The sequence below is a fragment of the Saccoglossus kowalevskii genome, unplaced genomic scaffold (genome assembly GCF_978046115.1).
Source record: "Saccoglossus kowalevskii unplaced genomic scaffold, keSacKowa6.1 SCAFFOLD_24, whole genome shotgun sequence".
Classification (NCBI taxonomy): domain Eukaryota; kingdom Metazoa; phylum Hemichordata; class Enteropneusta; family Harrimaniidae; genus Saccoglossus; species Saccoglossus kowalevskii.
The window spans coordinates 928329-956274 of record NW_028188618.1 but is presented as its reverse complement, the minus strand read 5'-3'; the positions used below and the strand labels follow the sequence as shown (position 1 = coordinate 956274).

Below are 27946 nucleotides of genomic sequence, written 5' to 3'. Positions count from 1 at the left end.
CTAGACGAAGCATTAAATGACATACAATTCGGACGAATATTCAGCCTGCTGCCAAACCATTGCAGAATACACCAGTTCTCGTCCGATCACTGAAGTTAAGCTGCATCGGGCGTGGTTAGTACTTGCATGGGAAAACGGCTGGGAATACCATGTGCAGTAGGCTTATCAACATTTTTATTCCACCGCACATACCAACTTTTTCCCGGGATTTTTTGCCTTGCCGAAGCGTTAAACGACATGCAATTCTGACGAATATTCAGCCTACTGTCAAACCATTGCAGAACACACCAGTTCCTGTCCGATCACTGAAGTTAAGCTCCATCGGACGTGGTTAGTACTTGCATGGGAAACCGGCTGGGAATACCATGTGCAGTAGGCTTATCAACATTTTTATTCCACCGTACATACCAAATTTTTCCCGGGATTTTTTGCCGAGCCAACGGGTTAAACCACTGGCAATTCTGACGAATATTCAGCCTACTGTCAAACCATTGCAGAACACACCAGTTCCTGTTTGATCACTGAATTTAAGCTGCATCGGGCGTGGTTAGTACTTGCATGGGAGACCGGCTGAGAATACCACGTGCAGTAGGCTCATCAACTTTTTTATACCACATTACATACTAACTTTTACCCATGATTTTTTGCCTAGCCGTAGCATTAATTGACATCCAATTCCGACGTATATTCAGCCTACTGCCAAACCATTGCAGAATACACCAGTTCTCGTCAGATCACTGAAGTTAAGCTGCATTGGGCGTGGTTAGTACTTGCATGGGAGACCTGCTGGGAATGCCACGTGCAGTAGGCTTATCAACATTTTTATTCCACCGTACATACTATCTTTTTCCCTTTATTATTTGCCTAGCCGAAACATTAATTGAAATCCTATTCCGACGAATATTCAGCCTACTGCCAAACCATTGCAGAATACACCAGTTCTCGTCTGATCACTGAAGTTAAGCTAACCGGTCATGGTTAGTACTTGCATGGGAGACCGACTGAGAATATCACGTGCAGTAGGCTTATCAACATTTTTATTCCACCATACATACTATCGTTTTCCCGTGATTTTTTGTCTGGCGGAAGCATTAATTGAAATCCAATTCCGACAAATATTCAGCCTACTGCCAAACCATTGCAGAATACACCAGTTCTCGTCCTATCACTGAAGTTAAGCTGCATCGGGCATGGTTAGTACTTGCATGGGAGACCGGCTGGGAATACCACGTGCAGTAGGCTTATCAACATTTTTATTCCACCGTACATACCAAATTTTTCCCGGGAATTTTTCCCTAGCCAACGCGTTAAACCACAGGCAATTCTGACGAATATTCAGCCTACTGTCAAACTATTGCAGAACACACCAGTTCTCGTCCGATCACTGAATTTAAGCTGCATCGGGCGTGGTTAGTACTTGCATGGGAGACCGGCTGGGAATACCACGTGCAGTAGGCTCATCAACATTTTTATTCACATTACATACTAACTTTTACCCATGATTTTTTGCCTAGCCGTAGCATTAAATGACATCCAATTCCGACGAATATTCAGCCTACTGCCAAACCATTGCAGAATACACCAGTTCTCATCCGATCGCCGAAGTTAAGCTGCATCGGGCGTGGTTAGTACTTGCATGGAAGACCTGCTGGGAATGCCACGTGCAGTAGGCTTATCAACATTTTTATTTCACCGCACATACTATCTTTTTCCCTTTATTATTTGCCTAGCCGAAACATTAATTGAAATTCTATTCCGACGAATATTCAGCCTACTGCCAAACCATTGCAGAATACACCAGTTCTCGTCTGATCACTGAAGTTAAGCTAACCGGACGTGGTTAGTACTTGCATGGGAGACCGACTGAGAATATCACGTGCAGTAGGCTTATCAACATTTTTATTCCACCATACATACTATCGTTTTCCCGTGATTTTTTGTCTAGCGGAAGCATTAATTGAAATCCAATGCCGACAAATATTCAGCCTACTGCCAAACCATTGCAGAATACACCAGTTCTTGTCCGATCACTGAAGTTAAGCTGCATAGGGCGTGGTTAGCACTTACATGGGAGACCGGCTGGGAACACCACGTGCAGTAGGCTGATGAACATTCTTATTCCACCGTACATACTAACATTTTCCCGGGATTTTTTGCCTAGCCGAAGTATTAAATTACATCCAATTCCGACGAATATTCAGCCTACTGCCAAACCATTGCAGAATACACCAGTTCTCGTCCGATCACTGAAGTTAAGCTGCATCGGGAATGGTTAGGACTTGCACGGGAGACTGGCTGGGAATACCACGTGCAGTAGGCCCATCAACATTTTTCTTCCACATTACATTCTAAATTTTTCCCATGCTTTTTTGCTTAGACGAAGTATTAAATTACATCAAATTCCGACGAATATTCGGTCTACTGCCAAACCATTGCAGAATACACCAGTTCTCGTCCGATCTCTGAAGTTAAGCTGCATCGGGCGTCGTTAGTACTTGTATGGGAGACCGGCTGGGAATACCACGTGCAGTAGGCTGATGAACATTTTTATTCCACCGTACATACTAACTTTTTCCCGGGATTTTTTGCCTAGCCGAAGCATTAATTGAAATCCAATTCCGACAAATATTCAGTCTACTGCCAAACCATTGCAGAATACACCAGTTCTCGTCCGATCTCTGAAGATAAGCGCATCGGGCGTGGTTTGTACTTGCATGGGAGACCGGCTGGGAATACCACGTGCAATAGGCTGATGAATATTTTTATTCCACCATACATGCTATCTTTTTCCCGTGTTTTTTGCCTAGACGAAGCATTAAATGACATACAATTTGGACGAATATTCAGCCTACTGCCAAACCATCGTAGAATACACCAGTTCTCCTCCGATCACTGAAGTTAAGCTACATCGGGCGTGGTTGCATTGGAGACCCGCCTGGAATATCATGTGCATTAGGCTCATCAACATTTTTATTCCACCGTACATACCAAATTTTTCCCGGGATTTTTTGCCTAGCCAAAGCGTTAACCGACATGCAATTTTGACGAATATTCCGCCTACTGTCAAACCATTGCAGAACACACCAGTTCCCGTTCGATCACTGAAGTTAAGCTGCATCGGGCGTGGTTAGTACTTGCATGGGAGACCGGCTGAGAATTCCACGTGCAGTAGACTCATCATCATTTTAATTCCACATTACATACTAACTTTTTCCCATGATTTTTTGCCTAGACGAAGCATTAAATGACATACAATTCGGACGAATATTCAGCATACTGCCTAACCATTGCAGAATACACCAGTTCTTGTCCGATCACTGAAGTTAAGCTGCATCGGGCGTGGTTAGTACTTGCATGGGAGACAGGCTGGGAATACCACGTGCATTAGCCTCATCAACATTTTTATTCCACCGTACATACTAACATTTTCCCGGGATTTTTTGCCTAGCCGTAGCAGTAAATGACATCCAATTCCGACGAATATTCAGCCTACTGCCAAACCATTGCAGAATACACCAGTTCTCGTCCGATCGCTGAAGTTAAGCTGCATCGGGCGTGCTTAGTACTTGCATGGGAGACCGGCTGGGAATACCACGTGCAGTAGGCTGATGAACATTTTTATTCCACCGTGCATACTAAATTTTTCCCGGGATTTTTTGCCTAGCCGAAGCATTAATTGAAATCCAATTCCGACAAATATTCAGTCTACTGCCAAACCATTGCAGAATACACCAGTTCTCGTCCGATCTCTGAAGATAAGCTGCATCGGGCGTGGTTTGTACTTGCATGGAAGACCGGCTGGGAATACCACGTGCAGTAGGCTGATGAATATTTTTATTCCAACATACATACTATCATTTTCCCGTGTTTTTTGCCTAGACGAAGCATTAAATGACATACAATTCGGACGAATATTCAGCCCACTGCCAAACCAATGCAGAATACACCAGTTCTCGTCCGATCTCTGAAGTTAAGCTGCATCGGGCGTGGTTAGTACTTGTATGGGAGACCGGCTGGGAATACCACGTGCAGTAGGCTGATGAACATTTTTATTCCACCGTACATACTAACTTTTTCCCGGGATTTTTTGCCTAGCCGAAGCATTAATTGAAATCCAATTCCGACAAATATTCAGCCTACTGCCAAACCATTGCAGAATACACCAGTTCTCGTCCGATCACTGAAGTTGAGCTCACCGGACGTGGTTATTACTTGCATGGGAGACCGGCTGAGAATATCACGTGTAGTAGGCTCATCATCATTTGTATTCCACATTACATACTAAATTTTTCCCATGATTTTTTGCCTAGACGAAGCATTAAATGACATACAATTCGGACGAATATTCAGCCTACTGCCTAACCATTGCAGAATACACCAGTTCTCGTCCGATCACTGAAGTTAAGCTGCATCGGGCGTGGTTAGTACTTGCATGGGAGACAGGCTGGGAATACCACGTGCATTAGCCTCATCAACATTATTATTCCACCGTACACACTAACGTTTTCCCGGGATTTTTTGCCTAGCCGTAGCAGTAAATGACATCCAATTCCGACGAATATTCAGCCTACTGCCAAACCATTGCAGAATACACCAGTTCTCGTCCGATCACTGAAGTTAAGCTGCATCGGGCGTGGTTAGTACTTGCATGGGAGAACGGCTGGGAATACCACGTGCAGTAGGCTGATGAACATTTTTATTCCACCGTACATACTAAATTTTTCCCGGGATTTTTTGCCTAGCCGAAGCATTAATTGAATTCCAATTCCGACAAATATTCAGTCTACTGCCAAACCATTGCAGAATACACCAGTTCTCGTCCGATCTCTGAAGATAAGCTGTATCGGGCGTGGTTTGTACTTGCATGAGAGACCGGCTGGGAATACCACGTGCAGTAGGCTGATGAATATTTTTATTCCACCATACATACTATCTTTTTCCCGTGTTTTTTGCCTAGACGAAGCATTAAATGACATACAATTCGGACGAATATTCAGCCTACTGCCAAACCATCGCAGAATACACCAGTTCTCGTCCGATCACTGAAGTTAAGCTACATCGGGCGTGGTTGCATTGGAGACCGGCCTGGAATATCATGTGCATTAGGCTCATCAACATTTTTATTCCACCGTACATACCAAATTTTTCCCGGGATTTTTTGCCTAGCCAAAGCGTTAAACGACATGCAATTCTGACGAATATTCCGCCTACTGTCAAACCATTGCAGAACACACCAGTTCCCGTTCGATCACTGAAGTTAAGCTGCATCAGGCGTGGTTAGTACTTGCATGGGAGACCGGCTGAGAATACCACGTGCAGTAGGCTCATCATCATTTTTATTCCACATTACATACTAACTTTTTCCCATGATTTTTTGCCTAGACGAAGCATTAAATGACATACAATTCGGACGAATATTCAGCCTACTGCCTAACCATTGCAGAATACACCAGTTCTCGTCCGATCACTGAAGTTAAGCTGCATCGGGCGTGGTTAGTACTTGCATGGGATACAGGCTGGGAATACCACGTGCATTAGGCTCATCAACATTTTTATTCCACCGTACATACTAACGTTTTCCCGGGATTTTTTGCCTAGCCGAAGCATTAATTGAAATCCAATTCCGACAAATATTCAGTCTACTGCCAAACCATTGCAGAATACACCAGTTCTCGTCCGATCTCTGAAGATAACCTGCATCGGGCGTGGTTTGTACTTGCATGGGAGACCGGCTGGGAATACCACGTGCAATAGGCTGATGAATATTTTTATTCCACCATACATGCTATCTTTTTCCCGTGTTTTTTGCCTAGACGAAGCATTAAATGACATACAATTTGGACGAATATTCAGCCTACTGCCAAACCATCGTAGAATACACCAGTTCTCGTCCGATCACTGAAGTTAAGCTACATCGGGCGTGGTTGCATTGGAGACCCGCCTGGAATATCATGTGCATTAGGCTCATCAACATTTTTATTCCACCGTACATACCAAATTTTTCCCGGGATTTTTTGCCTAGCCAAAGCGTTAAACGACATGCAATTCTGACGAATATTCCGCCTACTGTCAAACCATTGCAGAACACACCAGTTCCCGTTCGATCACTGAAGTTAAGCTGCATCAGGCGTGGTTAGTACTTGCATGGGAGACCGGCTGAGAATACCACGTGCAGTAGGCTCATCATCATTTTTATTCCACATTACATACTAACTTTTTCCCATGATTTTTTGCCTAGACGAAGCATTAAATGACATACAATTCGGACGAATATTCAGCCTACTGCCTAACCATTGCAGAATACACCAGTTCTCGTCCGATCACTGAAGTTAAGCTGCATCGGGCGTGGTTAGTACTTGCATGGGATACAGGCTGGGAATACCACGTGCATTAGGCTCATCAACATTTTTATTCCACCGTACATACTAACGTTTTCCCGGGATTTTTTGCCTAGCCGAAGCATTAATTGAAATCCAATTCCGACAAATATTCAGTCTACTGCCAAACCATTGCAGAATACACCAGTTCTCGTCCGATCTCTGAAGATAACCTGCATCGGGCGTGGTTTGTACTTGCATGGGAGACCGGCTGGGAATACCACGTGCAATAGGCTGATGAATATTTTTATTCCACCATACATGCTATCTTTTTCCCGTGTTTTTTGCCTAGACGAAGCATTAAATGACATACAATTTGGACGAATATTCAGCCTACTGCCAAACCATCGTAGAATACACCAGTTCTCGTCCGATCACTGAAGTTAAGCTACATCGGGCGTGGTTGCATTGGAGACCCGCCTGGAATATCATGTGCATTAGGCTCATCAACATTTTTATTCCACCGTACATACCAAATTTTTCCCGGGATTTTTTGCCTAGCCAAAGCGTTAACCGACATGCAATTTTGACGAATATTCCGCCTACTGTCAAACCATTGCAGAACACACCAGTTCCCGTTCGATCACTGCAGTTAAGCTGCATCGGGCGTGGTTAGTACTTGCATGGGAGACCGGCTGAGAATTCCACGTGCAGTAGACTCATCATCATTTTTATTCCACTTTACATACTAAATTTTTCCCATGATTTTTTGCCTAGACGAAGCATTAAATGACATACAATTCGGACGAATATTCAGCATACTGCCTAACCATTGCAGAATACACCAGTTCTTGTCCGATCACTGAAGTTAAGCTGCATCGGGCGTGGTTAGTACTTGCATGGGAGACAGGCTGGGAATACCACGTGCATTAGCCTCATCAACATTTTTATTCCACCGTACATACTAACGTTTTCCCGGGATTTTTTGCCTAGCCTTAGCAGTAAATGACATCCAATTCCGACGAATATTCAGCCTACTGCCAACCCATTGCAGAATACACCTGTTCTCGTCCGATCACTGAAGTTAAGCTGCATCGGGCGTGCTTAGTACTTGCATGGGAGACCGGCTGGGAATACCACGTGCAGTAGGCTGTTGAACATTTTTATTCCACCGTGCATACTAAATTTTTCCCGGGATTTTTTGCCTAGCCGAAGCATTAATTGAAATCCAATTCCGACAAATATTCAGTCTACTGCCAAACCATTGCAGAATACACCAGTTCTCGTCCGATCTCTGAAGATAAGCTGCATCGGGCGTGGTTTGTACTTGCATGGGAGACCGGCTGGGAATACCACGTGCAGTAGGCTGATGAATATTTTTATTCCAACATACATACTATCATTTTCCCGTGTTTTTTTCCTAGACGAAACATTAAATGACATACAATTCTGACGAATATTCAGCCCACTGCCAAACCATTGCAGAATACACCAGTTCTCGTCCGATCTCTGAAGTTAAGCTGCATCGGGCGTGGTTAGTACTTGTATGGGAGACCGGCTGGGAATACCACGTGCAGTAGGCTGATGAACATTTTTATTCCACCGTACATACTAACTTTTTCCCGGGTTTTTTTGCCTAGCCGAAGCATTAATTGAAATCCAATTCCGACAAATATTCAGCCTACTGCCAAACCATTGCAGAATACACCAGTTCTCGTCCGATCACTGAAGTTGAGCTCACCGGACGTGGTTATTACTTGCATGGGAGACCGGCTGAGAATATCACGTGTAGTAGGCTCATCATCATTTGTATTCCACATTACATACTAAATTTTTCCCATGATTTTTTGCCTAGACGAAGCATTAAATGACATACAATTCGGACGAATATTCAGCCTACTGCCTAACCATTGCAGAATACACCAGTTCTCGTCCGATCACTGAAGTTAAGCTGTATCGGGCGTGGTTAGTACTTGCATGGGAGACAGGCTGGGAATACCACGTGCATTAGCCTCATCAACATTTTTATTCCACCGTACACACTAACGTTTTCCCGGGATTTTTTGCCTAGCCGTAGCAGTAAATGACATCCAATTCCGACGAATATTCAGCCTACTGCCAAACCATTGCAGAATACACCAGTTCTCGTCCGATCACTGAAGTTAAGCTGCATCGGGCGTGGTTAGTACTTGCATGGGAGAACGGCTGGGAATACCACGTGCAGTAGGCTGATGAACATTATTATTCCACCGTACATACTAAATTTTTCCCGGGATTTTTTGCCTAGCCGAAGCATTAATTGAAATCCAATTCCGACAAATATTCAGTCTACTGCCAAACCATTGCAGAATACACCAGTTCTCGTCCGATCTCTGAAGATAAGCTGCATCGGGCGTGGTTTGTACTTGCATGGGAGACCGGCTGGGAATACCACGTGCAGTAGGCTGATGAATATTTTTATTCCACCATACATACTATCTTTTTCCCGTGTTTTTTGCCTAGACGAAGCATTAAATGACATACAATTCGGACGAATATTCAGCCTACTGCCAAACCATCGCAGAATACACCAGTTCTCGTCCGATCACTGAAGTTAAGCTACATCGGGCGTGGTTGCATTGGAGACCGGCCTGGAATATCATGTGCATTAGGCTCATCAACATTTTTATTCCAAAGTACATACCAAATTTTTCCCGGGATTTTTTGCCTAGCCAAAGCGTTAAACGACATGCAATTTTGACGAATATTCCGCCTACTGTCAAACCATTGCAGAACACACCAGTTCCCGTTCGATCACTGAAGTTAAGCTGCATCAGGCGTGGTTAGTACTTGCATGGGAGACCGGCTGAGAATACCACGTGCAGTAGGCTCATCATCATTTTTATTCCACATTACATACTAACTTTTTCCCATGATTTTTTGCCTAGACGAAGCATTAAATGACATACAATTCGGACGAATATTCAGCCTACTGCCTAACCATTGCAGAATACACCAGTTCTCGTCCGATCACTGAAGTTAAGCTGCATCGGGCGTGGTTAGTACTTGCATGGGATACAGTCTGGGAATACCACGTGCATTAGGCTCATCAACATTTTTATTCCACCGTACATACTAACGTTTTCCCGGGATTTTTTGCCTAGCCGTAGCAGTAAATGACATCCAATTCCGACGAATATTCAGCCTACTGCCAAACCATTGCAGAACACACCAGTTCTCGTCCGATCACTGAAGTTAAGCTGCATCGGGCGTGGTTAGTACTTGCATGGTAGACCGGCTGGAAATACCACGTGCAGTAGGCTGATGAACATTTGTATTCCACCATACATACTATCTTTTTCCCGTGTTTTTTGCCTAGACGAAGCGTTAAATGACATACAATTCGGACGAATATTCAGCCTACTGCCAAACCATTGCAGAATACACCAGTTCTCGTCTGATCACTGAAGTTAAGCTGCATCGGGCGTGGTTGCATGGGAGACCGGCCTGGAATATCATGTGCATTAGGCTCATCAACATTTTTATTCCACTGTACATACCAAATTTTCCCCGGGATTTTTTGCCTAGCCGAAGCGTTAAACGACATGCAATTCTGACGAATATTCAGCCTACTGTCAAACCATTGAAGAACACACCCGTTCTCGTCCGATCACTGAAGTTAAGCTGCATCGGGCGTGGTTAGTACTTGCATGGGAGACCGTCTGGGAATACCACGTGCAGTAGGCTCATCAACATTTTTATTCCACATTGCATACTAACTTTTTCCCATGATTTTTTGCCTAGACGAAGCATTAAATTACATACCATTCGGACGAATATTCAGCCTACGTCCAAACCATTGCAAAATACACCAGTTCTCGTCCGATCACTGAAGTTCAGCTGCATCGGGCGTGGTCAGTTCTTGCATGGGAGACAGGCTGGGAATACCAAGTGCATTAGGCTCATCAACATTTTTATTACACCGTAAAGACTAACGTTTTACCCGGATTTTTTGCCTAGCCGAAGTACTAAATTACATCCGATTCCGACGAATATTTTGCCTACTGCCAAACCATAGCAGAATACACCAGTTCTCATCCGGTCACTGAAGTTAAGCTGCATCGGGCGTGGTCAGTTCTTGCATGGGAGACCGGCTGGGAATACCACGTGCAGTAGCCTTATCACCATTTTGATTCCACCGTACATACCAACTTTCTCCCGGGATTTTTTGCTTAGCCGAAGCGTTAAACGACATCCAATTCTGACGAATATTCAGCCTACTGTCAAACCATTGCAGAACACACCAGTTCTCGTCCGATCACTGAAGTTAAGCTGCATCGGGCGTGGTTAGTACTTGCATGGGAGACCAGCTGGGAATACCACGTGCAGTAGGCTCAACAACCTTTTTATTCCACATTGCATACTAAATTTTTCCCATGATTATTTGTCTAGCCGTAGCGGTAAATGACATCCAATTCCGACGAGTATTCAGCCTACTGCCAAACCATTGCAGAATACACCAGTTCTCGTCCGATCACTGAAGTTAAGCTGCATCGGGCGTGATTAGTTCTTGCATGGTAGACCGGCTGGGAATACCACGTGCAGTAGGCTGATGAACATTTTTATTCCACCATACATACTATCTTTTTCCCGTGTTTTTGCCTAGACGAAGCGTTAAATGACATACAATTCGGACGAATATTCAGCCTACTGCCAAACCATTGCAGAATACACCAGTTCTCGTCTGATCACTGAAGTTAAGCTGCATCGGGCGTGGTTGCATGGGAGACCGGCCTGGAATAGCATGTGCATTAGGCTCATCAACATTTTTATTCCACTGTACATACCTAATTTTCCCCGGGATTTTTTGCCTAGCCGAAGCATTAAACGACATGCAATTCTGACGAATATTCATCCTACTGTCAAACCATTGAAGAACACACCAGTTCCCGCTTGATCACTGAAGTTAAGCTGCATCGGGCGTGGTTAGTACTTGCATGGGAGACCGGCTGAGAATACACGTGCAGTAGGCTCATCAACTTTTTTATTCCACATTATATACTATCTTTTACCCATGATTTTTTGCCTAGCCGTAGCATTAAATGACATCCAATTCCGACGAATATTCAGCCTACTGCCAAACCATTGCAGAATACACCAGTTCTCGTCCGATCACTGAAGTTAAGCTGCATCGGGCGTGGTTAGTACTTGCATGGGAGACATTGCTGGGAATACCACGTGCATTAGGCTCATCATCATTTTTATTCCACCGTACATACTAACGTTTTCCCGGGATTTTTTGCCTAGCCGAAGTATTAAATTACATCCAATTCCGACGAATATTCAGCCTACTGCCAAACCATAGCAGAATACACCAGTTCTCGTCTGATCACTGAAGTTAAGCTGCATAGGACGTGGTTGGTACTTGCATGGGAGACCGGTTGGGAATACCACGTGCAGTAGGCTTATCAACATTTTCATTCCACCGTTCATACCAATTTTTTCCCGGGATTTTTTTCCTAACCGACGTATTAAATTACATCCAATTCCAACGAATATTCACCCTACTGCCAAACCATTGCAGAGTACACAAGTTCTCGTCCGATCACTGAAGTTAAGCTGTATCGGGCGTGGTTAGTACTTGCATGGGAGACCAGCTGGGAATACCACGTGCAGTAGGCTCATCAACATTTTTATTTCACATTGCATACTAAATTTTTCCCATGATTATTTGTCTAGCCGTAGCATTAAATGACATCCAATTCCGACGAGTATTCAGCCTACTGCCAAACCATTGCAGAATACACCAGTTCTCGTCCGATCACTGAAGTTAAGCTGCATCGGGCGTGGTTAGTACTTGCATGGTAGACCGGCTGGGAATACCACGTGCAGTAGGCTGATGAACATTTTTATTCCACCATACATACTATCTTTTTCCCGTGTTTTTTTGCCTAGACGAAGCGTTAAATGACATACAATTCGGACGAATATTCAGCCTACTGCCAACCCATTGCAGAATACACCAGTTCTCGTCTGATCACTGAAGTTAAGCTGCATCAGGCGTGGTTGCATGGGAGACCGGCCTGGAGTATCATGTCATTAGGCTCATCAACATTTTTATTCCACTGTACATACCAAATTTTCCCCGGGATTTTTTGCCTAGCCGAAGCGTTAAACGACATGCAATTCTGACGAATATTCAGCCTTCTGTCAAACCATTGAAGAACACACCAGTTCCCGTTTGATCACTGAAGTTAAGCTGCATCGGGCGTGGTTAGTACTTGCATGGGAGACCGGCTGAGAATACCACGTGCAGTAGGCTCATCAACTTTTTTATTCCACATTATATACTAACTTTTACCCATGATTTTTTGCCTAGCCGTAGCATTAAATGACATCCAATTCCCACGAATATTCAGCCTACTGCCAAACCATTGCAGAATACACCAGTTCTCGTCCGATCACTGAAGTTAAGCTGCATCGGGCGTGGTTAGTACTTGCATGGTAGACCGGCTGGGAATACCACGTGCAGTAGGCTGATGAACATTTTTATTCCACCATACATACTATCTTTTTCCCGTGTTTTTTGCCTAGACGAAGCGTTAAATGACATACAATTCGGACGAATATTCAGCCTACTGCCAAACCATTGCAGAATACACCAGTTCTCGTCTGATCACTGACGTTAAGCTGCATCGGGCGTGGTTGCATGGGAGACCGGCCTGGAATAGCATGTGCATTAGGCTCATTAACATTTTTATTCCACTGTACATACAAAATTTTCCCCGGGATTTTTTGCCTAGCCGAAGCGTTAAACGACATGCAATTCTGACGAATATTCAGCCTAATGTCAAACCATTGAAGAACACACCAGTTCCCGCTCGATCACTGAAGTTAAGCTGCATCGGGCGTGGTTAGTACTTGCATGGGAGACCGGCTGAGAATACCATGTGCAGTAGGCTCATCAACTTTTTTATTCCACATTATATACTATCTTTTACCCATGATTTTTTGCCTAGCCGTAGCATTAAATGACATCCAATTCCGACGAATATTCAGCCTACTGCCAAACCATTGCAGAATACACCAGTTCTCGTCCGATCACTGAAGTTAAGCTGCATCGGGCGTGGTTAGTACTTGCATGGGAGACATTGCTGGGAATACCACGTGCATTAGGCTCATCATCATTTTTATTCCACCATACATACTAGCGTTTTCCCGGGATTTTTTGCCTAGACGAAGCGTTAAATGACATACAATTCCGACGAATATTCAGCCTACTGCCAAACCATAGCAGAATACACCAGTTCTCGTCTGATCACTGAAGTTAAGCTGCATCAGGCGTGGTTGCATGGGAGACCGGCCTGGAGTATCATGTCATTAGGCTCATCAACATTTTTATTCCACTGTACATACCAAATTTTCCCCGGGATTTTTTGCCTAGCCGAAGCGTTAAACGACATGCAATTCTGACGAATATTCAGCCTTCTGTCAAACCATTGAAGAACACACCAGTTCCCGTTTGATCACTGAAGTTAAGCTGCATCGGGCGTGGTTAGTACTTGCATGGGAGACCGGCTGAGAATACCACGTGCAGTAGGCTCATCAACTTTTTTATTCCACATTATATACTAACTTTTACCCATGATTTTTTGCCTAGCCGTAGCATTAAATGACATCCAATTCCCACGAATATTCAGCCTACTGCCAAACCATTGCAGAATACACCAGTTCTCGTCCGATCACTGAAGTTAAGCTGCATCGGGCGTGGTTAGTACTTGCATGGTAGACCGGCTGGGAATACCACGTGCAGTAGGCTGATGAACATTTTTATTCCACCATACAAACTATCTTTTTCCCGTGTTTTTTGCCTAGACGAAGCGTTAAATGACATACAATTCGGACGAATATTCAGCCTACTGCCAAACCATTGCAGAATACACCAGTTCTCGTCTGATCACTGACGTTAAGCTGCATCGGGCGTGGTTGCATGGGAGACCGGCCTGGAATAGCATGTGCATTAGGCTCATTAACATTTTTATTCCACTGTACATACAAAATTTTCCCCGGGATTTTTTGCCTAGCCGAAGCGTTAAACGACATGCAATTCTGACGAATATTCAGCCTAATGTCAAACCATTGAAGAACACACCAGTTCCCGCTCGATCACTGAAGTTAAGCTGCATCGGGCGTGGTTAGTACTTGCATGGGAGACCGGCTGAGAATACCATGTGCAGTAGGCTCATCAACTTTTTTATTCCACATTATATACTATCTTTTACCCATGATTTTTTGCCTAGCCGTAGCATTAAATGACATCCAATTCCGACGAATATTCAGCCTACTGCCAAACCATTGCAGAATACACCAGTTCTCGTCCGATCACTGAAGTTAAGCTGCATCGGGCGTGGTTAGTACTTGCATGGGAGACATTGCTGGGAATACCACGTGCATTAGGCTCATCATCATTTTTATTCCACCATACATACTAGCGTTTTCCCGGGATTTTTTGCCTAGACGAAGCGTTAAATGACATACAATTCCGACGAATATTCAGCCTACTGCCAAACCATAGCAGAATACACCAGTTCTCGTCTGATCACTGAAGTTAAGCTGCATCAGGCGTGGTTGCATGGGAGACCGGCCTGGAGTATCATGTCATTAGGCTCATCAACATTTTTATTCCACTGTACATACCAAATTTTCCCCGGGATTTTTTGCCTAGCCGAAGCGTTAAACGACATGCAATTCTGACGAATATTCAGCCTTCTGTCAAACCATTGAAGAACACACCAGTTCCCGTTTGATCACTGAAGTTAAGCTGCATCGGGCGTGGTTAGTACTTGCATGGGAGACCGGCTGAGAATACCACGTGCAGTAGGCTCATCAACTTTTTTATTCCACATTATATACTAACTTTTACCCATGATTTTTTGCCTAGCCGTAGCATTAAATGACATCCAATTCCCACGAATATTCAGCCTACTGCCAAACCATTGCAGAATACACCAGTTCTCGTCCGATCACTGAAGTTAAGCTGCATCGGGCGTGGTTAGTACTTGCATGGTAGACCGGCTGGGAATACCACGTGCAGTAGGCTGATGAACATTTTTATTCCACCATACATACTATCTTTTTCCCGTGTTTTTTGCCTAGACGAAGCGTTAAATGACATACAATTCGGACGAATATTCAGCCTACTGCCAAACCATTGCAGAATACACCAGTTCTCGTCTGATCACTGACGTTAAGCTGCATCGGGCGTGGTTGCATGGGAGACCGGCCTGGAATAGCATGTGCATTAGGCTCATTAACATTTTTATTCCACTGTACATACAAAATTTTCCCCGGGATTTTTTGCCTAGCCGAAGCGTTAAACGACATGCAATTCTGACGAATATTCAGCCTAATGTCAAACCATTGAAGAACACACCAGTTCCCGCTCGATCACTGAAGTTAAGCTGCATCGGGCGTGGTTAGTACTTGCATGGGAGACCGGCTGAGAATACCATGTGCAGTAGGCTCATCAACTTTTTTATTCCACATTATATACTATCTTTTACCCATGATTTTTTGCCTAGCCGTAGCATTAAATGACATCCAATTCCGACGAATATTCAGCCTACTGCCAAACCATTGCAGAATACACCAGTTCTCGTCCGATCACTGAAGTTAAGCTGCATCGGGCGTGGTTAGTACTTGCATGGGAGACATTGCTGGGAATACCACGTGCATTAGGCTCATCATCATTTTTATTCCACCATACATACTAGCGTTTTCCCGGGATTTTTTGCCTAGCCGAAGTATTAAATTACATCCAATTCCGACGAATATTCAGCCTACTGCCAAACCATAGCAGAATACACCAGTTCTCGTCTGATCACTGAAGTTAAGCTGCATAGGACGTGGTTGGTACTTGCATGGGAGACCGGTTGGAAATACCACGTGCAGTAGGCTTATCAACATTTTCATTCCACCGTTCATACCAATTTTTTCCCGGGATTTTTTGCCTAACCGTCGTATTAAATTACATCCAATTCCAACGAATATTCAGCCTACTGCCAAACCATTGCAGAGTACACAAGTTCTCGTCCGATCACCTAAGTTAAGCTGTATCGGGCGTGGTTAGTACTTGCATGGGAGACCAGCTGGGAATACCACGTGCAGTAGGCTCATCAACATTTTTATTTCACATTGCATACTAAATTTTCCCATGATTATTTGTCTAGCCGTAGCATTAAATGACATCCAATTCCGACGAGTATTCAGCCTACTGCCAAACCATTGCAGAATACACCAGTTCTCGTCCGATCACTGAAGTTAAGCTGCATCGGGCGTGGTTAGTACTTGCATGGTAGACCGGCTGGGAATACCACGTGCAGTAGGCTGATGAACATTTTTATTCCACCATACATACTATCTTTTTCCCATGTTTTTTGCCTAGACGAAGCGTTAAATGACATACAATTCGGACGAATATTCAGCCTACTGCCAAACCATTGCAGAATACACCAGTTCTCGTCTGATCACTGAAGTTAAGCTGCATCAGGCGTGGTTGCATGGGAGACCGGCCAGGAGTATCATGTCATTAGGCTCATCAACATTTTTATTCCACTGCACATACCAAATTTTCCCCGGGATTTTTTGCCTAGCCGAAGCGTTAAACGACATGCAATTCTGACAAATGTTCAGCCTACTGTCAAACCATTGAAGAACACACCAGTTCCCGTTTGATCACTGAAGTTAAGCTGCATCGGGCGTGGTTAGTACTTGCATGGGAGACCGGCTGAGAATACCACGTGCAGTAGGCTCATCAACTTTTTTATTCCACATTATATACTAACTTTTACCCATGATTTTTTGCCTAGCCGTAGCATTAAATGACATCCAATTCCGACGAATATTCAGCCTACTGCCAAACCATTGCAGAATACACCAGTTCTCGTCCGATCACTGAAGTTAAGCTGCATCGTGCGTGGTTAGTACTTGCATGGGAGACATTTCTACCAATACCACGTGCATTAGGCTCATCATCATTTTTATTCCACCGTACATACGAACGTTTTCCCGGGATTTTTTGCCTAGCCGAAGTATTAAATTACATCCAATTCCGACGAATATTCAGCCTACTGCCAAACCATTGCAGAATACACCAGTTCTCGTCTGATCACTGACGTTAAGCTGCATCGGGCGTGGTTGCATGGGAGACCGGCCTGGAATAGCATGTGCATTAGGCTCATTAATATTTTTATTCCACTGTACATACAAAATTTTCCCCGGGATTTTTTGCCTAGCCGAAGCGTTAAACGACATGCAATTCTGACGAATATTCAGCCTAATGTCAAACCATTGAAGAACACACCAGTTCCCGCTCGATCACTGAAGTTAAGCTGCATCGGGCGTGGTTAGTACTTGCATGGGAGACCGGCTGAGAATACCATGTGCAGTAGGCTCATCAACTTTTTTATTCCACATTATATACTATCTTTTACCCATGATTTTTTGCCTAGCCGTAGCATTAAATGACATCCAATTCCGACGAATATTCAGCCTACTGCCAAACCATTGCAGAATACACCAGTTCTCGTCCGATCACTGAAGTTAAGCTGCATCGGGCGTGGTTAGTACTTGCATGGGAGACATTGCTGGGAATACCACGTGCATTAGGCTCATCATCATTTTTATTCCACCATACATACTAGCGTTTTCCCGGGATTTTTTGCCTAGCCGAAGTATTAAATTACATCCAATTCCGACGAATATTCAGCCTACTGCCAAACCATAGCAGAATACACCAGTTCTCGTCTGATCACTGAAGTTAAGCTGCATAGGACGTGGTTGGTACTTGCATGGGAGACCGGTTGGAAATACCACGTGCAGTAGGCTTATCAACATTTTCATTCCACCGTTCATACCAATTTTTTCCCGGGATTTTTTGCCTAACCGTCGTATTAAATTACATCCAATTCCAACGAATATTCAGCCTACTGCCAAACCATTGCAGAGTACACAAGTTCTCGTCCGATCACCTAAGTTAAGCTGTATCGGGCGTGGTTAGTACTTGCATGGGAGACCAGCTGGGAATACCACGTGCAGTAGGCTCATCAACATTTTTATTTCACATTGCATACTAAATTTTCCCATGATTATTTGTCTAGCCGTAGCATTAAATGACATCCAATTCCGACGAGTATTCAGCCTACTGCCAAACCATTGCAGAATACACCAGTTCTCGTCCGATCACTGAAGTTAAGCTGCATCGGGCGTGGTTAGTACTTGCATGGTAGACCGGCTGGGAATACCACGTGCAGTAGGCTGATGAACATTTTTATTCCACCATACATACTATCTTTTTCCCATGTTTTTTGCCTAGACGAAGCGTTAAATGACATACAATTCGGACGAATATTCAGCCTACTGCCAAACCATTGCAGAATACACCAGTTCTCGTCTGATCACTGAAGTTAAGCTGCATCAGGCGTGGTTGCATGGGAGACCGGCCAGGAGTATCATGTCATTAGGCTCATCAACATTTTTATTCCACTGCACATACCAAATTTTCCCCGGGATTTTTTGCCTAGCCGAAGCGTTAAACGACATGCAATTCTGACAAATGTTCAGCCTACTGTCAAACCATTGAAGAACACACCAGTTCCCGTTTGATCACTGAAGTTAAGCTGCATCGGGCGTGGTTAGTACTTGCATGGGAGACCGGCTGAGAATACCACGTGCAGTAGGCTCATCAACTTTTTTATTCCACATTATATACTAACTTTTACCCATGATTTTTTGCCTAGCCGTAGCATTAAATGACATCCAATTCCGACGAATATTCAGCCTACTGCCAAACCATTGCAGAATACACCAGTTCTCGTCCGATCACTGAAGTTAAGCTGCATCGTGCGTGGTTAGTACTTGCATGGGAGACATTTCTACCAATACCACGTGCATTAGGCTCATCATCATTTTTATTCCACCGTACATACGAACGTTTTCCCGGGATTTTTTGCCTAGCCGAAGTATTAAATTACATCCAATTCCGACGAATATTCAGCCTACTGCCAAACCATAGCAGAATACACCAGTTCTCGTCCGATCACTGAAGTTAAGCTGCATAGGACGTGGTTAGTACTTGCATGGGAGACCGGTTGGGAATACCACGTGCAGTAGGCTTATCAACATTTTCATTCCACCGTTCATACCAATTTTTTCCCGGGATTTTTTGCTTAACCGACGTATTAAATTACATCCAATTCCGACGAATACTCAGCCTACTGCCAAACCTTTGCAGAGTACACAAGTTCTCGTCCGATCACTGAAGTTAAGCTGTATCGGGCGTGTTTAGTACTTGCATGGGAGACCAGCTGGGGATACCACGTGCAGTAGGCTCATCAACATTTTTATTTCACATTGCATACTAAATTTTCCCATGATTATTTGTCTAGCCGTAGCATTAAATGACATCCAATTCCGACGAGTATTCAGCCTACTGCCAAACCAATGCAGAATACACCAGTTCTCGTCCGATCACTGAAGTTAGGCTGCATCTGGCGTGGTTTGTACTTGCATGGAAGACCGGCTGGGAATACCACGTGCAGTAGGCTGATGAACATTTTTATTCCACCATACATACTATCTTTTTCCCGTGTTTTTTGCCTAGACGAAGCGTTAAATGGCATACAATTCGGACGAATATTCAGCCTACTGCCAAACCATTGCAGAATACACCAGTTCTCGTCCGATCACTGAAGTTAAGCTGCATCGGGCGTGGTTGCATGGGAGACCGGCCTGGAATATCATGTGCATTAGGCTCATCAACATTTTTATTCCACCGTACATACCAAATTTTTCCCGGGATTTTTTGCCTAGCCGAAGCGTTAAACGACGTGCAATTCTGACGAATATTCAGCCTACTGTCAAACCATTGCAGAACACACCAATTCCCATTCGATCACTGAAGTTAAGCTGCATTGGGCGTGGTTAGTACTTGCATGGGAGACCGGCTGAGAATACCACGTGCAGTAGGCTCATCAACTTTTTTATTCCACATTATATACTAACTTTTAACCATGATTTTTTGCCTAGCCGTAGCATTAAATGACATCCAATTCCGACGAATATTCAGCCTACTGCTAAACCATTGCAGAATACACCAGTTCTCGTCCGATCACTGAAGTTAAGCTGCATCGGGCGTGGTTAGTTCTTGCATGGGAGACCTGCTGGGAATGCTACGTGCAGTAGGCTTATCAATATTTTTATTCCACTGTACATTCTATCTTTTTCCCTTGATTTTTTGCCTAGCCGAAACATTAATTGAAATCCAATTCCGACGAATATTCAGCCTACTGCCAAACCATTGCAGAATACACCAGTTCTCGTCCGATCACTGAAGTTAAGCCGCATCGGCCATGGTTAGGACTTGCACGGGAGAACGGCTGGGAATACCGCGTGCAGTAGGCTCATCAAAATTGTTATTCCACATTACATACTAACTTTTACCCATGATTTTTTGCCTAGCCGTAGCATTAAATGACATCCAATTCCGACGAATATTCAGCCTACTGCCAAACCATTGCAGAATACACCAGTTCTCATCCGATTACTGAAGTTAAGCTGCATCAGGCTTGGTTAGTACTTGCATTGGAGAACGGCTGGGAATACTACGTGCAGTAGGCTGATGGACATTTTTATTCCACCGTACACACTAACATTTTTCCATGATTTGTTGCCAAGCCGAAGCATTAAATGTCATCCAATTCCGACGAATTTTCAGCCTACTGACAAACCATTGCAGAATACAACAGTTCTCGTCCGATCACTGAAGTTAAGCTCACCGGACGTGGTGAGTACTTGCATGGGAGACCGGCTGAGAATATCACGTACAGTTGGCACATTAACATTTTTATTTCACTGCACATACTAACTTTTTCCCGTGATTTTTAGCCTAGCCGAAGCATTAAATGGCATCCAATTCCGACGAATTTTCATCCTACTGACAAACCATTGCAGAATGCACCAGTTCTAGTCCGATCACTGAAGCTAAGCTCACCGGACATGGTGAGTACTTGCATGGGAGACCGGCTGAGAATATCACGTACAGTTGGCACATTAACATTTTTATTTCACTGCACATACTAACTTTTTCCCGTGATTTTTAGCCTAGCCGAAGCATTAAATGGCATCCAATTTCGACGAATTTTCATCCTACTGACAAATCATTGCAGAATGCACCAGTTCTAGTCCGATCACTGAAGCTAAGCTCACCGGACGTGGTTAGTACTTGCATGGGAGACCGGCTGAGAATACCACGTGCAGTAGACTGATGAACATTTTTATTCCACCGTACATACAAACTTTTTTCCATGATTTTTTTTCCTCGCCGAAACATTAAATGACATCCAATTGCGACGAATATTCAGCCTACTGCCAAACCAATGCAGAATACACCAGTTCTCGTCCGATCGCTGAAGTTAATCTGCATCGGGCGTGGTTAGTACTTGCATGGGAGACAGGCTGAGAATACCACGTGCATTAGGCTCATCATCATTTTTATTCCACCGTACATACTAACGTTTTCCCGGGATTTTTTGCCTAGCCGAAGTATTAAATTACATCCAATTCCGACGAATATTCAGCCTACTGCCAAACCATAGCAGAATACACCAGTTCTCGTCCGATCACTGAAATTAAGCTGCATCGGGCGTGGTTAGTACTTGCATGGGAGACCTGCTTGGAATGCTACGTGCAGTAGGCTTATCAACATTTTTTATTCCACCATACATACTATCTTTTTCCCGTGTTTTTTGCCTAGACGAAGCGTTAAATGACATACAATTCGGGCGAATATTCAGCCTACTGCCAAACCATTGCAGAATACACCAGTTCTCGTCCGATCACTGAAGTTAAGCTGCATCGGGCGTGGTTGCATGGGAGACCGGCCTGGAATAACATGTGCATTAGGCTCATCAACATTTTTATTCCACCGTACATACCAAATTTTTCCCGGGATTTTTTGCCTAGCCGAAGCATTAAACGACATGCAATTCTGACGAATATTCAGCCTACTGTCAAACCATTGCAGAACACACCAGTTCCCGTTCGATCACTGAAGTTAAGCTGCATCGGGCGTGGTTAGTACTTGCATGGGAGACCGGGTGAGAATACCACGTGCAGTAGGCTCATCAACTTTTTTATTCCACATTATATACTAACTTTTATCCATGATTTTTTGCCTAGCCGTAGCATTAAATGACATCCAATTCTGACGAATACTCAGCCTACTGCCAAACCATTGCAGAATACACCAGTTCTCGTCCGATGACTGAAGTTAAGCTGCATCGGGCGTTGTTGCATGGGAGACTGGCCTGGAATATCATGTGCATTAGGCTCATCAACATTTTTATTCCACCATACATACTATCTTTTTCCCGTGTTTTTTGCCTAGCCGAAGCGTTAAATGACATGCAATTCTGACGAATATTCAGCCTACTGTCAAACCATTGCAGAACACACCAGTTCCCGTTCGATCACTGAAGTTAAGCTACATCGGGCGTGGTTAGTACCTGCATGGGAGACATGCTGAGAATACCACGTGCAGTAGGCTCATCAACTTTTTTATTCCACATTATATACTAACTTTTACCCATGATTTTTTGCCTAGCCGTAGCATTAAATGACATCCAATTCCGACAAATACTCAGCCTACTGCCAAACCATTGCAGAATACACCAGTTCTCGTCGGATCACTGAAGTTAAGCTGCATCGGGCGTGGTTAGTACTTGCATGGGAGACAGGCTGGGAATACCACGTGCATTAGGCTCATCATAATTTTTATTCCACCGTACATACTAACGTTTTCCCAGGATTTTTTGCCTAGCCGAAGTATTAAATTACATCCAATTCCGACGAATATTCAGCCTACTGCCAAACCATCGCAGAATACACCAGTTCTCGTCCGATCACTGAAGTTAAGCAGCACCGGCGTGGTTAGTACTTGCATGGGAGACCTGCTGGGAATGCTACATGCAGTAGGCTTATCAACATTTTTATTCCATCGTACATTCTATCGTTTTCCCTTGATTTTTTGCCTAGCCGAAACATTAATTGAAATCCAATTCCAACGAATATTCAGCCTACTGCCAAACCATTGCAGAATACACCAGTTCACGTCCGATCACTAAAGTTAAGCTGCATCGGGCGTGCATCGGGCGTGGTGGCATGGGAGACCGGCCTGGAATACCACGTGCAGTAGGCTCATCAACATTTTTATTCCACATTACATACTAACTTTTACCCATGATTTTTTGCCTAGCCGTAGCATTAAATGACATGCAATTCCGACGAATATTCAGCCTACTGCCAGACCATTGCATAATACACCAGTTCTCGTCCGATCGCCGAAGTTAAGCTGCATCGGGCGTGGTTAGTACTTGCATGGAAGACCTGCTGGGAATGCCACGTGCAGTAGGCTTATCAACATTTTTATTCCACCGTACATACTATCTTTTTCCCTTTATTATTTGCCAAGCCGAAACCTTAATTGAAATCCAATTCCGACGAATATGCAGCCTACTGCCAAACCATTGCAGAATACACCAGTTCTCGTCCGATCACTGAAGTTAAGCTCACCGGACGTGGTGAGTACTTGCATGGCACACCGGCTGAGAATATCACGTACAGTAGGCACATTAACATTTTTATTTCACTGCACATACTAACTTTTCCCCGTGATTTTTAGCCTAGCAGAAGCATTAAATGGCATCCAATTCCGACGAATTTTCATCCTACTGACAAACCATTGCACAATGCACCAGTTCTAGTCCGATCACTGAAGCTAAGCTCACCGGACGTGGTTAGTACTTGCATGGGAGACCGGCTGAGAATACCACGTGCAATAGGCTCATCAACATTTTTATTTCACCGTACATACTAACTTTTTCCCATGATTTTTTGCCTAGCCGAAGCATTAAATGTCATCCAATTCCAACGAATTTTCAGCCTACTGCCAAACCATTGCAGAATACACCAGTTTTCGTCCGATCACTGATGTAAAGCTCACCGGACGTGGTTAGTACTTGCATGGGAGACCGGCTGAGAATATCACGTGCAGTAGTCTCATCAACATTTTTATTCCACATTACATACTAACTTTTTCCCATGATTTTTTGCCTAGCCGTAGCATTAAATTACATCCAATTCCGACGAATTTTCAGTCTTCTGCCAAAGCATTGCAGAATACACCAGTTCTCGTCCAAGATGGACGCCTCAGACCGGTGCTCCTGAAATCCGTTGTCATCCTTGCGTGTGTAAGGCATCCAACGTCTATATTTTTCGGAATTTTATGAACAGCTGTTTCTCCTACTACTCAGCACAGAATTTAGTGTAATTGTGCTCTGGGAAAGCTACTGCCAGCCTGTTCAGATATTCTGTTCAGGCTGGGTTGTCGGCCAAGATGGCCGCCTCGCCGAGTGTGAGACATATTGTGACTAATTCAAACACTGTCAGCCTGATCGACGACAACTATACCGCTCTAGAAGTAATATCGTCAGTTGAATTAGCAGCATCAAAGGGATCTGTGATCGGATGCATGAATATTAATGGGATCTGGCAATTGACAATGATATCGCCTGAATCTACTGAGCTACTATTGGAACAAGGTGTTTCTATTAGAGATAGCGAGGTTGAAGTCCGAGGTATCTCCAGACACTTCACTACTGTCTCATTTCTAAATCTACCACTCTATATCCACGACGACGCTGTTATTGATAAACTCACACACTTTGGTTGCATGATTCGCAGCCCTGTGATTCACAAATTCTTTAAGGAAGCTCCAACTGTTGAAAATTGTATTCGTTTTGTACGAGTTGAATTTCCGGCCCGAATCAAATATCTACCGTACGCTGTCAAGTTTGAGGAAAATGGACATTATGTGAAATTAATCCACAACAACCAAAGAAAGGTGTGTAACCATTGCCTCAGTGATGAGCATATAATTCACCAATGCCCGACGAATGCAATTTATGCCATAAACAAGGCCATACTGAGCGCAAATGTAGATCACAGAAATGCTTCACATGTGGTCAATTTGGCCACATTTCACGTGATTGTGATACACCACTTAATCAGAAGCGTGAAGCCCCTGTCTTGGAATCAATAAGCCGGGCTCTAGTATTTCTGATGATGTTCATAACGACAACGACCAGACTCCGCCTGACACCATTGCCGATTCCGACTACATGCCCAACGAAAATAAAGATGACAAGACTGAAAACAATGAACATTTAGCACTCGACCTAACCTGTTTTACAACAACACAACCCCCGGATAATGGAGCCATTGCAAAATCACCTCAAATCGGAGGTAAATTATGCAACAAACGGCATCACGACTCCTCATCGGACTCCACTTGCACCGATACAATCAACAGACGTAAGAAACTCACTCCAAAACCTAATACTGAAAAGGCGAGGAACGCATTCAGATCCAAAGACACTGCAAATACCATGCGCGAGGATCAGAACGAAGACGGTAACATGGAAGATTCAGGACAACCAAAATGACCTGTTACATCAAAACAATCATGGTAATTATCACCTCAATCAACGTGAACGGATTATGCAACCCAGTCAAGATAAAGAACTCACTACATCTCTTCAAGATACGTCACTATGATTTAGTATGTATTCAAGAGACATTTTGGTCCGATAATAATGTAGCTAAGTTTGTATCTTATTTTCAAAATGATTTTGATGTATATTTTAACAACTGCATAGCGCCCCATGGGAGGCGGGGTGTGTGTTGCCTAGTTAGGAAAACATCTGGAATCAATGTTCATAAAACTAATTTAGACCATCAAGGGCGTGTTTTACAGCTCTCTTGTGATATTGATGATCGTTTAGTAAACATTGTCAACGTTTACGCGCCAAATAACGTCAGAGACCGCTGTAATTTTTTCGACAGTCTTGAGCAGTATGTTGACAGAAATGCTGTGAATATATATATCGGCGATTTTAACTGCAAACAAATGCCATCAAAAGACAATTCAGTAACTATTCGTACAGACAATGATCTGTCACGTAGGCATCTCCAAAAATTTATGTGCAACAATAATTTTGTAGATGTATGGCGCTATCAGCATCTTCACGTGACACAGTTCACATGGAGGCGATACGACAGCATAAATGATACACTACACCAAAGTCGAATTGATTACGCCCTTTTAGAAACAAATAATCTACATTACTGCATTTCAACCGAAATACTAGCTTTTCCTTACAGCGACCATGACGCTATTAAATACGCGATGAACTTTGAAAATGTTTCTCGAGGACCGGGTACTTGGAAGTTTAATAACGCACTTCTAGATGACGGTACTTATGACTGCGAAGTCAAACAATTAATTGCTCAGTCTAAAAATCTCGAACTCTATGAACAAAATAAAATTGAGTGGTGGGAAACCATCAAAAGTGGCATTCGAAAACACGCAATTAAATTCGCCAAAAATAAAAGCAAATTAAACAAAAAATCTAAAAAGAAGCTAGAAAAACAAATCAAGTTTGAGTATAAGAAGGCAGGAAAATACAGTAATTATGATATAACAAAACTAAAACAATTAGAAAATGAACTAGAATTACACATCCAGCGTAAGATCGACGGCGCTATAATTAGGAGCAAGGTGCGGTTTTTCGAGGAGGGAGAAAAAAGTACAAAATTTTTCTTCAACTTAGAAAAATCACGCCAAGAGCAGAAAAGTATGAAAACTTTAATAACTGATAATGGTAATACACTAAATACCAGCGACAATATTCTAGCAGAAACCGCATTATTTTACTCAAACCTATACCGGAAAGTTCCCCCTCTACAATCGGATATTGATAATTTCATAAGATTTCTTACAGCTAAATTGACCACGGATGACAATCATGCGTGTGACAAACCCCTTTGCTTAAACGAGATTTATCAATCCCTTACTTGCACGGACAACAATAAAAGCCCCGGTACTGACGGCCTCACAGCGGCCTGGTATAAGCATTTTTGGGACATAATAGGACAGGATCTCATGAATATTTACAATCTATCGCTAGAATCAGGTCTTCTCCCTCCCAGCACGCAAAAAGCAGTTATCACGCTCGTCCCCAAACTGGGTCGCGACAAAAGAATGTTGAAAAACTGGCGCCCAATTAGCCTAATGAAGGTGGACTACAAAATTCTTTCTAAAACACTGGCTTGTCGTTTGCGTAATGTAATTTCGTCTATCATATACGTTGACCAAACGTGTTGCATACCGGGAAGAGACATAGCGGATAACGTACTTTGTATAAGCGACGTAATTAATTATATTCATGAAACAAACAAAACAGGTGTCATTCTTAAATTAGATCAGTTAAAAGCTTTTGATCGTGTTGAACACATGTATCTTAATAACGTGCTGAACGCCTTCAATTTCGGACCCGTCTTTATTAATTGGATTAATGTGCTCTATAACAATGCTCAAAGTTGTGTTAAGTCAAACGGGTTTGTTTCGGATTTGTTTCCTGTTACTCGTGAAATTAGTCAAGGCTGCTCAATCTCTGCAATTCTATTTGTGCTATCCGCTGAACCATTAAATGCTGCCATCAAAGCTTGTACTGATATACATGGTATCAAATTTC

At 43.4% G+C, this 27946-nt stretch overlaps 1 protein-coding gene and 79 pseudogenes across 1 annotated transcript in view; all 80 read left to right on the top strand.

The window, feature by feature from the left end:
• The window catches only part of LOC146726164 (uncharacterized), a 31134-nt gene extending 6494 nt beyond the window's left edge, over window positions 1-24640 (top strand). Inside the window, exon 2 of the mRNA XM_085496252.1 lies at window positions 24509-24640. Coding sequence (XP_085352378.1) covers window positions 24509-24640 — 132 coding nt within the window. The remainder of the gene's footprint in view (window positions 1-24508) is intronic.
• On the top strand, window positions 44-163 carry LOC146726238 (5S ribosomal RNA; annotated as a pseudogene).
• Window positions 260-379, top strand: LOC146726237 (5S ribosomal RNA; annotated as a pseudogene).
• On the top strand, window positions 476-595 carry LOC146726236 (5S ribosomal RNA; annotated as a pseudogene).
• On the top strand, window positions 692-811 carry LOC146726235 (5S ribosomal RNA; annotated as a pseudogene).
• Window positions 908-1026, top strand: LOC146726234 (5S ribosomal RNA; annotated as a pseudogene).
• On the top strand, window positions 1123-1242 carry LOC146726233 (5S ribosomal RNA; annotated as a pseudogene).
• LOC146726232 (5S ribosomal RNA) lies at window positions 1339-1458 on the top strand (annotated as a pseudogene).
• On the top strand, window positions 1554-1673 carry LOC146726231 (5S ribosomal RNA; annotated as a pseudogene).
• Window positions 1770-1888, top strand: LOC146726230 (5S ribosomal RNA; annotated as a pseudogene).
• LOC146726229 (5S ribosomal RNA) lies at window positions 1985-2104 on the top strand (annotated as a pseudogene).
• LOC146726228 (5S ribosomal RNA) lies at window positions 2201-2320 on the top strand (annotated as a pseudogene).
• Window positions 2417-2536, top strand: LOC146726227 (5S ribosomal RNA; annotated as a pseudogene).
• Window positions 2633-2751, top strand: LOC146726226 (5S ribosomal RNA; annotated as a pseudogene).
• On the top strand, window positions 3056-3175 carry LOC146726225 (5S ribosomal RNA; annotated as a pseudogene).
• Window positions 3488-3607, top strand: LOC146726224 (5S ribosomal RNA; annotated as a pseudogene).
• Window positions 3704-3823, top strand: LOC146726223 (5S ribosomal RNA; annotated as a pseudogene).
• Window positions 3919-4038, top strand: LOC146726222 (5S ribosomal RNA; annotated as a pseudogene).
• On the top strand, window positions 4350-4469 carry LOC146726221 (5S ribosomal RNA; annotated as a pseudogene).
• Window positions 4566-4685, top strand: LOC146726220 (5S ribosomal RNA; annotated as a pseudogene).
• On the top strand, window positions 4782-4901 carry LOC146726219 (5S ribosomal RNA; annotated as a pseudogene).
• On the top strand, window positions 5206-5325 carry LOC146726218 (5S ribosomal RNA; annotated as a pseudogene).
• Window positions 5422-5541, top strand: LOC146726217 (5S ribosomal RNA; annotated as a pseudogene).
• Window positions 5638-5757, top strand: LOC146726216 (5S ribosomal RNA; annotated as a pseudogene).
• LOC146726215 (5S ribosomal RNA) lies at window positions 6062-6181 on the top strand (annotated as a pseudogene).
• On the top strand, window positions 6278-6397 carry LOC146726214 (5S ribosomal RNA; annotated as a pseudogene).
• On the top strand, window positions 6494-6613 carry LOC146726213 (5S ribosomal RNA; annotated as a pseudogene).
• LOC146726212 (5S ribosomal RNA) lies at window positions 6918-7037 on the top strand (annotated as a pseudogene).
• LOC146726211 (5S ribosomal RNA) lies at window positions 7350-7469 on the top strand (annotated as a pseudogene).
• On the top strand, window positions 7566-7685 carry LOC146726210 (5S ribosomal RNA; annotated as a pseudogene).
• Window positions 7781-7900, top strand: LOC146726209 (5S ribosomal RNA; annotated as a pseudogene).
• LOC146726208 (5S ribosomal RNA) lies at window positions 8212-8331 on the top strand (annotated as a pseudogene).
• On the top strand, window positions 8428-8547 carry LOC146726207 (5S ribosomal RNA; annotated as a pseudogene).
• On the top strand, window positions 8644-8763 carry LOC146726206 (5S ribosomal RNA; annotated as a pseudogene).
• LOC146726205 (5S ribosomal RNA) lies at window positions 9068-9187 on the top strand (annotated as a pseudogene).
• Window positions 9284-9403, top strand: LOC146726204 (5S ribosomal RNA; annotated as a pseudogene).
• On the top strand, window positions 9500-9619 carry LOC146726203 (5S ribosomal RNA; annotated as a pseudogene).
• On the top strand, window positions 9924-10043 carry LOC146726202 (5S ribosomal RNA; annotated as a pseudogene).
• LOC146726201 (5S ribosomal RNA) lies at window positions 10356-10475 on the top strand (annotated as a pseudogene).
• On the top strand, window positions 10572-10691 carry LOC146726200 (5S ribosomal RNA; annotated as a pseudogene).
• On the top strand, window positions 10788-10907 carry LOC146726199 (5S ribosomal RNA; annotated as a pseudogene).
• Window positions 11211-11329, top strand: LOC146726198 (5S ribosomal RNA; annotated as a pseudogene).
• On the top strand, window positions 11426-11546 carry LOC146726197 (5S ribosomal RNA; annotated as a pseudogene).
• On the top strand, window positions 11643-11762 carry LOC146726196 (5S ribosomal RNA; annotated as a pseudogene).
• Window positions 11859-11978, top strand: LOC146726195 (5S ribosomal RNA; annotated as a pseudogene).
• On the top strand, window positions 12075-12194 carry LOC146726194 (5S ribosomal RNA; annotated as a pseudogene).
• LOC146726193 (5S ribosomal RNA) lies at window positions 12499-12618 on the top strand (annotated as a pseudogene).
• Window positions 12715-12834, top strand: LOC146726192 (5S ribosomal RNA; annotated as a pseudogene).
• On the top strand, window positions 13139-13258 carry LOC146726191 (5S ribosomal RNA; annotated as a pseudogene).
• On the top strand, window positions 13355-13475 carry LOC146726190 (5S ribosomal RNA; annotated as a pseudogene).
• On the top strand, window positions 13780-13899 carry LOC146726189 (5S ribosomal RNA; annotated as a pseudogene).
• Window positions 13996-14115, top strand: LOC146726188 (5S ribosomal RNA; annotated as a pseudogene).
• LOC146726187 (5S ribosomal RNA) lies at window positions 14420-14539 on the top strand (annotated as a pseudogene).
• On the top strand, window positions 14636-14756 carry LOC146726186 (5S ribosomal RNA; annotated as a pseudogene).
• LOC146726185 (5S ribosomal RNA) lies at window positions 15061-15180 on the top strand (annotated as a pseudogene).
• LOC146726184 (5S ribosomal RNA) lies at window positions 15277-15396 on the top strand (annotated as a pseudogene).
• On the top strand, window positions 15701-15820 carry LOC146726183 (5S ribosomal RNA; annotated as a pseudogene).
• LOC146726182 (5S ribosomal RNA) lies at window positions 15917-16037 on the top strand (annotated as a pseudogene).
• Window positions 16134-16253, top strand: LOC146726181 (5S ribosomal RNA; annotated as a pseudogene).
• On the top strand, window positions 16350-16469 carry LOC146726180 (5S ribosomal RNA; annotated as a pseudogene).
• LOC146726179 (5S ribosomal RNA) lies at window positions 16565-16684 on the top strand (annotated as a pseudogene).
• LOC146726178 (5S ribosomal RNA) lies at window positions 16988-17107 on the top strand (annotated as a pseudogene).
• LOC146726177 (5S ribosomal RNA) lies at window positions 17630-17749 on the top strand (annotated as a pseudogene).
• On the top strand, window positions 17846-17966 carry LOC146726176 (5S ribosomal RNA; annotated as a pseudogene).
• Window positions 18063-18182, top strand: LOC146726175 (5S ribosomal RNA; annotated as a pseudogene).
• Window positions 18279-18398, top strand: LOC146726174 (5S ribosomal RNA; annotated as a pseudogene).
• LOC146726173 (5S ribosomal RNA) lies at window positions 18494-18613 on the top strand (annotated as a pseudogene).
• Window positions 18917-19036, top strand: LOC146726172 (5S ribosomal RNA; annotated as a pseudogene).
• LOC146726171 (5S ribosomal RNA) lies at window positions 19350-19469 on the top strand (annotated as a pseudogene).
• LOC146726170 (5S ribosomal RNA) lies at window positions 19566-19685 on the top strand (annotated as a pseudogene).
• LOC146726169 (5S ribosomal RNA) lies at window positions 19781-19900 on the top strand (annotated as a pseudogene).
• LOC146726168 (5S ribosomal RNA) lies at window positions 20205-20324 on the top strand (annotated as a pseudogene).
• Window positions 20421-20540, top strand: LOC146726167 (5S ribosomal RNA; annotated as a pseudogene).
• On the top strand, window positions 21715-21834 carry LOC144360409 (5S ribosomal RNA; annotated as a pseudogene).
• On the top strand, window positions 21931-22050 carry LOC146726166 (5S ribosomal RNA; annotated as a pseudogene).
• LOC146726165 (5S ribosomal RNA) lies at window positions 22356-22475 on the top strand (annotated as a pseudogene).
• LOC144360417 (5S ribosomal RNA) lies at window positions 22780-22899 on the top strand (annotated as a pseudogene).
• On the top strand, window positions 22996-23115 carry LOC144356972 (5S ribosomal RNA; annotated as a pseudogene).
• LOC144356973 (5S ribosomal RNA) lies at window positions 23212-23330 on the top strand (annotated as a pseudogene).
• Window positions 23647-23766, top strand: LOC144356971 (5S ribosomal RNA; annotated as a pseudogene).
• Window positions 24641-27946: the final 3306 nt, after the last annotated feature.